Source organism: Bombus flavifrons, chromosome 6 (assembly GCF_040668555.2).
Source record: "Bombus flavifrons isolate JBK064 chromosome 6, iyBomFlav1_principal, whole genome shotgun sequence".
NCBI classification, from domain to species: Eukaryota; Metazoa; Arthropoda; class Insecta; order Hymenoptera; family Apidae; genus Bombus; species Bombus flavifrons.
Window position 1 is genome coordinate 3,888,568 of NC_138447.1, and position 8,205 is coordinate 3,896,772.

At 26.6% G+C, this 8,205-nt stretch overlaps 3 protein-coding genes across 3 annotated transcripts; 2 read left to right on the top strand and 1 right to left on the bottom strand.

The window, feature by feature from the left end:
- The first annotated feature begins 2,019 nt into the window (after positions 1-2,019).
- mRpL13 (mitochondrial ribosomal protein L13) lies at positions 2,020-3,181 on the top strand. Its single transcript, XM_069115290.1, has 4 exons — positions 2,020-2,183; positions 2,358-2,481; positions 2,572-2,726; positions 2,817-3,181. The coding sequence occupies exons 1-4, from the start codon at positions 2,160-2,162 to the stop codon at positions 3,048-3,050; spliced, it is 537 nt and encodes a 178-aa protein (XP_068971391.1). The 5' UTR covers positions 2,020-2,159; the 3' UTR covers positions 3,051-3,181.
- Positions 3,169-4,054, bottom strand: mRpL52 (mitochondrial ribosomal protein L52). Its single transcript, XM_069115292.1, has 4 exons — positions 3,901-4,054; positions 3,663-3,732; positions 3,449-3,581; positions 3,169-3,373 (listed from the first exon to the last, which is right to left on the bottom strand). The coding sequence occupies exons 1-4, from the start codon at positions 3,947-3,949 to the stop codon at positions 3,230-3,232; spliced, it is 396 nt and encodes a 131-aa protein (XP_068971393.1). The 5' UTR covers positions 3,950-4,054; the 3' UTR covers positions 3,169-3,229.
- A 518-nt stretch (positions 4,055-4,572) lies between these two features.
- Positions 4,573-7,236, top strand: LOC138180932 (ankyrin repeat domain-containing protein 54). The gene is made up of 4 exons (XM_069115294.1): positions 4,573-5,357; positions 5,655-5,754; positions 5,937-6,156; positions 6,239-7,236. Exons 1-4 carry the CDS (start codon positions 5,079-5,081, stop codon positions 6,669-6,671), a joined length of 1,032 nt encoding a protein of 343 aa, XP_068971395.1. The 5' UTR covers positions 4,573-5,078; the 3' UTR covers positions 6,672-7,236.
- Positions 7,237-8,205: the final 969 nt, after the last annotated feature.

An 8,205-nucleotide genomic window follows, 5' to 3' on the forward strand; every position in this document is an offset into this window, starting at 1 on the left:
CATAAAAGTGTGTTTACAAAAATTATTTAAGAATTTTTAAATACATGTTACTAATAACGAACTTGTAATAAAATTCAAAGAATTGTTTACAACCAAATCATTCTAAGTAATAATTCATGAAGTATAATTAAAATGTACCTATTTGTAATGCATTAAGCATCATAAATCACACGTTCTGAATCTTTTATAAGAGAGAAAAATTAAATCCTTTTGCTTTCTTTACAATAAGACTTCCTTTTAGTAAAGATTAATTTATAAAATAGTATTTACTTATTATAGAAAAATCACGAAATTGAAAAATTAATATCCATATCATTTATACAATCACTATGCATATATGTATATATAATGATGCTTTTCATTATTATGTAAAACTGCATAAACATGAGAACAAAGTTATGAATTTGTATCTATCCTGTTGACTTTTCCATATTATTTACTAACAACATTTGCTTTGGAAAACAATATTTACCTCTTGGTGCTATACTTGCCTAAATGAACAATCAAGTTCCTCTTTTGATTATAATGGAATTTAGAAATAGAAATAAGAAAGTAAACAAAGATTTGTATACTATTTGTAGACTCCTGAACATGATTGGTAACTTCAAAATTATCAATATTCATAGATAAGAAAAAACTATAGCTAATGTAAAACACTTTCTCAAATGAATTTATAATAAATAAATATATAGAATCATGCATAAGTGAAATATTATAAAAAATATTTTACTGCTGTTTAATTAATACTAATATTGGTTTATCAATGATACTTTCAAATTAGAAAACACAGTTGGAATGACAAAATGTACTTCTTTTTGTAACAAAGGACTGATCGTGCGAAAAAGACTTACCTGTTTACATAAAATCTTTGCTACTATTAAATACTAATAATTCCTTAATGATAAAATGCGAATAATTATAAATACATTACTATGTATATGTATAAAGTATTTAATAACATTATTAGTTGATATTATTGATTATTATTATTATATTATTATTGCATTAAAATACTTATAAATTGTAAATTATCTTGTAATTCTTTTACATTCTTTTACCTGCACAAACAAATCCCAGCATTCTTTATTTTCCTACAATTTAAAATTTTTGTCATGCATTACTCTATACATTTTAAACTTACATCATAAGGTATTGATAAAAGCATCAGAAAGTCAGGATCTAAATAAATTTAATTTGTTATTATTGCTTTAACTTTTTTATACTTGAATATTATATGAAGATTAGTTTTAATAATTTATATATTATATTTTGTCTGTGTTAATAGACAAATTCAACACATTTGAAATACAGTTTCATTATTGTTACCAAAAAACTCCTCTTCAAGTTTATTTTAATAACTTTTGTAATTTGGTTCTAAAATGATATTTGAAATATGTAAATAAATGTAAAACTTATCTATCTGATAATGTTGCGCAAGAACAAAAATATTTCGTGTATTATTAAGTAGTATATAGAGTGTTAATTTTAAATTGAACATTTAAATTATTTCCAACATTATTAAGGCAAAGACTAAAAGAGGACTTAAATGTTTTCGAGGTGTGCATTTGGTTGTGATGAAAAAAAAAGGCCTATGAAGGTCATCTTGATAGTGTTTCAAACGTTTCATTAAAATTTGTTTGTGTCAACATATATTTTGCGTAATGCGATATTGTAGTATACGTAAAAATAAGTTTAGCAACTTAATTACAATGACCTTGAAGTGATACCTTGCAAACGAAAGAATAATTTTAAATTGGAAGGATATAAATCACATGATTTTATTACACGTTTTATCGACAGGAAGTAAAATTAAAAATTCTTGGTTGGACAATTTTTTAAACTTGCTTGCAACTAGTCTTGCTTAATTGATCCCTTAGATTCTGAACTTTCATTTCAGCCCTCAAAAGTTAAAAAATTCTGCCCAGCAGCTGAAAAATTTGGATTTTCTGATTTTGCCACCTCGATTAGTTCCATCTATTCACCGTTAGATGGTAATAGTATTTTATAGTTCAAGTATTGCCAACGTTAGGAAAATTTTAGTTAGAAGATCGTACACTTGATATAAGAATTTAACCCTAAAAATACGATGTTTAACACAATCTAAAAATATATATTATTATTCGTACATTCAAAACTAAATTTTGAATACAAACTGCAGAATGTCTCTTCTGCGCAAAGGACAGGTTAGCTTTTTTATTTACTTCATTTCATTATTTATGTTTTCTTAAATTTTGTAGGTTAATGAATTTAAAAACGAACTTTAAAAATTTTTTCATTAAATGCACCTTAAATGTCTGTCACTACATTTTGATATTACACTAATTAATTAATTTATCATCTATTCATTTCACTTCTAGCATTGGGGTACTTTTGCATGTGTTTGGCACATTTTTGATGCAGCTTGGCAAAACCCATATAGAAGTGCACATTTGATAAAAAAATACCTTATGGGATTATACAAACCTATATATCATCCTATAAGTAAGTCAGATGAAATACATACATATGCATATAATAGCACAGATTGCAAGATTGGCATAAATGATATTCTAAATGTTAATTTTTATATAGACCTGTGTGGTGACCACGTAATAGTAATAAATAGCAAAGAAATTGCATTGCGTGGAGATGAGTGGCAAAAGCGAGTATATTTTCATCATACTGGATTCCATGGTGGAGCTACTTGGACTCTTGCATGGGAATTACATAGTAAAGATCCTACTATGGTAGTTGACAGATTTTCATAAACTACTAATATATTAAAAAATTTGATTGTATTATTACACTATATATATTTTTTTATTTATAACATATAGATTGTTAAGAAAGCAGTTTATAAAGCAATGGATGGAACTCTGCAAAGAAGATATACCATGCAGAGGTTACACATTTTTCCTGATGATAATGTACCAAAAGAAATGTTAGATAATGTTACCAATCAGATTAAACAATTAAGATCTGTTCCAGTTAAACTGTATGATATTCCACAAGAGGAAAGAGATAAAATTCCACGACTTATAAAATATCCTAGTGATTACCAGCTCAAATAAAGTTGTATATATAGATTTAAAATAAATTATCGTACTATTTTAAAAAATTTGTTTGCTTCATTTTGATAAATTGTCACATAAAAGTAATGGAAAGATATTGAAAAATAAAGCAGTAAAATTTATATAGCATATTTTACTTTTTATACTTATTTACAAATTGTGAAATGAATTAAACAATATTATTCATTGACAATTGACAACACACCTTTAGGTTTCAATTGACTATCCAAAATTTTCTGTTCTTGTTCTTCCTTTTCTTTCAATAATCTACTATGTCGTTCAACTGCAAAATCAATTTCTCCAACTAGTTTAATAATTTTTCTCTGTAAATTAAGCATTTTATTTATTACACCATTTTACTGAAAATTTTATTAAGAAAATAATGTTTTAAATAATACCATATATTCTTGATGCTTTTGTATACGCTTCAACTGTCTTGAAGCATATGGGACAGGTTTATTATCTTTAAAAGAATAGTCAGACAAAGTAACCAATGGACCAGTGGTATTTGGATTTTTTGTCAAATTTCTTCTGTAATTATTAAATCATATGACATTTCACAACTAATATATATAGATATAAGTTTATATTTTACATAAAATTTATCCTTACGCCGCCCTCCATCTCTGATCCAAATATATTGGGAAAGATGTATGAAATTTATTGATAGCAACAGTAAAATCTAAAAGACAAAAATAAAGTTGATATCTGAACAAATTTTTTGGTTATTCTATAAAAATAGTAAAAGAAGTTTAACAATTGTGATGGAATATATATGGTTTTGGTAGAGTAATTATTTCATCATATTGTAATTATTTTAAATAACTATTTTAAATAATTTCACACTAACGCGTCGAGTAGCTTGTTCGAAGTATTGTTTTTGCCGTAGATAATGACATTTTATTTCGACAATATTTTTAAGGAATATTTATAATACAGTTCATTTAAGTGATACCTCTGGTGATACTAGGTACATAAACCATAGAATATGTATTAATGAGGTAGACTACATTTAATGTTTATATTTTACATAATAAAGTGAATACATAAAGATATAATTTATTAATATTTTTTATATAACTGTACCTATTTTATATGTATATTAACAATAAAGTCTTTTATACATAACTTTTTATTGTTGTCAACTGGTGGCTCCCTTTAGTGTGAATATTTTGTGTGATATAGGGCAAATTCTAATGTCGCGAATTTAACTATACAGCGGCGTAGCTAATACAACGAACAAAAGTTATTTAACAAATTTATCGATAAAATTTTAAAATTATTTATCAGTAATAACTGTGATTACTCTCAAATTTCGTATGTATTTTCCTTACCATGGGACAGAACATTGTCAACAAAGCATAAATCGCTCGCTTTCTAATATTGTAAATTCCAATCAAAATAATGTGTACTAGCATTAATTAGTAAGAATGTGTCTTATTGGATAACAAATTAATCGTAGATTCTCATGTAAATCCAAGCGAATAAATGTGATCCAAAACTCATTTGGGTCACTCTGTGACCCAAAAAATAGAGAAACGTTAGAATCGTTAGATCGTTAGGACCATTACGCTGAACTCAGTGTCTAAATAAATTTCATTGAAGCGCAAATCTTGTTAAAGTAGTCAATCTATTATATATACTTAGTTTTAAATATAATTAGTTTAAAAAAAATTATTGTTCGAGTTAATCTTTATTGTTATGTATTTCTTCATTTAAACGTCGAATTGTTTGAAGTTGCAACACGAGCAGAGTGCTTTAGCACTTCACGGGCTGCAACCGTGCCAAATTCCCCAACTGTTGGGAAAGCCACGCAACACTATCAAAGAATCTTCTGATTTCACTTTGTGGTAGACTAAAACGAATTATAAAGTTGGCAATATGATGTAAACCTAAGTGACTAATTCCAGAACTGTTATTATTGTCTTACCGACACAGTCCTGAGTCCTTGTGCCCTGGTATGAAAATATATACGTAGTATAATTTGGGTTTAGAAAGAGAAGTGTTTTGTATCTAATACGTTGGTGAATGTTTAAATGCAAAATGACATCTGTGGATTCAGGAATCGAAACAAGTAACAATTCAGACGATAGTTCGATTGCTCAAAGTGAAGATATGACAGTGGAAGAAATTAGTAATGCCAGTTCAACTCCTGCAATAATAACCTGCAATAATAATCAGAATGAAATACAAGAAATTAAACCCGGCATTGTTCACACTAAATTTAATCCAAATTCGTCTGTTTGCTTATCAAATATACACGATGGTGTTCAAAATTCTACCCTAGCAAGTAGTTCAAGACCATGTGTATCCTCTAATGTAAGTATTGTTTTTTTATATAAAATATTTTTACATACTTCTATATTTTGGTGATCACCTTTGATCGTTGCTCCTCTTATTAATATGAACGCGTTTAATACTTTTTCGTTATTTATAATGTAATTATTGTTAGTATGTGAAATTATTAATTTATGCTATAATAAATTATAGCGAGCAATTAGATTACTTATAATAATATAGAGTTGATTAATATAACTACTTATTTTTCTTATTAAGAAAATATCATACAAATTTTGAGAAATAATCACAATATAACATATAAAGTATGTCATCAAAAATAATTTGTTGCAGGTTTTAGAGGTTAAGTTTCCTTATAAGTGTAATTCTGTTGGTTCACCAACAGCTAGAACATTTTTAGTAGACCGTAAGTTACTGTGTAAATCCTTTTTAATTATGGTACCTTCAATTCAAATTACAGAAATCCAGATTTTTGTGCAATAATAATTAACAAAATATATATAACAAGAAAATATTAATGATTACCTTATACATATTTCAACAACATAATTATCTTTTTCTAATAATGTTCTGCATTCTTCTTTTTAGAACATGTTTATTGTAGCAAAATAAAATTGGTTAAAGAAAAACGCAAAAACCGTCACCTTGTTTCTCTGGCTGATGATTACACTCATCTTGTTCAACATAGAATGAGAATTGCAGCAGCTACAAACAACACCATGGTGATGAAAATTCTTTTAGATTCTAATGTTTCACCTAACACAAGTGATAAACAAGGACGAACTCCTCTTCATCTTGCCTCTTGCAGGTATATTTTACCCGCATAACCAACACTAAATTACCAATTTTTAATAAATATTTCATAGTAGTAATATTATATACTATTACAGGGGTTATACAGACATGGTTCGTTTGTTATTGGAATATGGCGCAGATCCCAATCTTCGTGATTCTGTAGGTAATACACCATTACATTTAGCAGCCGTGACAAGCAAAATATCTGTAGTTACACTCCTTTTAAATGCCGGAACGGATCCCTTATGCTTAGATCAATATGGTTATAATCCATTACACTTAGCACAAACAAAATTAAAGTTATTGCAAGACTGTAAAGGGAAGGATATGCTGAAGATCAAAGATGAAGTGCAAAGCATAATTAGTATGTTGTTGGCATATTTACAAAAGTATAAAGATACTCACAAAGATATGGAAACCTTGAGTAGTTTGTGTTCACGTTTATCTTTATCAAACACGTCGAATCAAGTTCAGGATGATGTGAAAGATTTGTTGGCTAATTTAAATGCTCTATCTATAACAAAGTAATCACTTATTCACTTTACCAAACTAATAGTTTTATAAATAAATTGATGTAAAACAAAAAAAGTGATTAACAGTATGCATTAAATTTAGTTTGCTCGTAATGAGTTCATTTTAATCAATTAATTTACAAACTGAAATTTTTTTTTAATTTATATAAGTGCGCAATATAACGGTAAAGTTTTGATATACAGTAGAACAGAGTAGAGCTATAATTTGGAAAGTTGTGCGAATGTTAATAAAGTAAGGTATTCAACTTTGACTCATTGACGATAAAAAGAAATATTTACATTTTCTTAAAGTCAAACTATATTTCGCTTGCTTATTATTCTGACTTGATTCTGTATGTTTCTATGGGCTACAAAACAAATCAAGTTTCAATAATTAGCTATAAGTATTTTATGAAACGCATTTTATAAATTTCATTTTGGCCTCGGAGTGTTATATTTTTGTGTGCTATATTTTCATGTTCTTTTAAATTACTATTGTTTTGGATTTATTGTATTTACAAAACTTAATGCAGATTCCATACAGTACAAAAAAATAATTCGTAGGATATCACATCATTAAATCAAGTATGTATTTGATACAAACCATAATCCTCATAAATTTCATATTTATCATAAATTTCAATTCATTATTATATATTATATATTAACTATACACTAATATGAAAGTTTGTATTTTCCTTTTCTTCACTCAACTAGTTGGTTTAAATAATAATCGCTAAATAACCATAGGATTATTAATTTAAGAAATTATTATGATTTGATTTTGATAAGTTGTTATGCATATAATGTGCAAATAGTTTTTCTTCAAGACGATTAAAAAATGATGTGCTACATAAACTTTTTTAAGTTTAAAAAGCTGCAAATAGAGTGCAAAAATAAAAGCTGAAATTTATACAATTTATATAGATATTGATAGAGCAAGATTGCTTATGTAAATTTATCTCTATAAATTTTGAAAAAAGGATTTTGCTTTATTTTTTATATATTTATTTTACATAATATACATATTTACATGCATATTATTTTGTTTTTCAATAATTTCTTTTTATATTAATATTTTCTATACATATCTTCTGAGTTATTAAATATCTCATTGATATTGAACTTTATGTCCCCCTTTTTAGGTTTTCAAACAATGCAAAACAATAAAGATATAAAAGTAGGCTGCAAGATATATTGTAGCATATACATACTTCGTACTTTCATTACTATTTTAGGATATATGACATTTTTTAAATTTTAGATAAATACATAAGCTAACAAATGAAGTATGGTTGTAAACATATATCCTCATTCATTTTCATAAAAAATTCCAAATAGAAAGAATCTTAAAGTGCATTCCTAATAAACATCTTCAAAATATTTCGATTCTTATATGAAATATTGTGTGCTACAACAGTGTATCAATTTTGTTAAATATTGTAGTTGTCGCATTGTTGTATATATTCTTTCACTCTGTTTGCAGCCTCAACACTAACTATGGAAATTATATAAATGTGTGAACATATGAACAAATTATGTCGAATTCA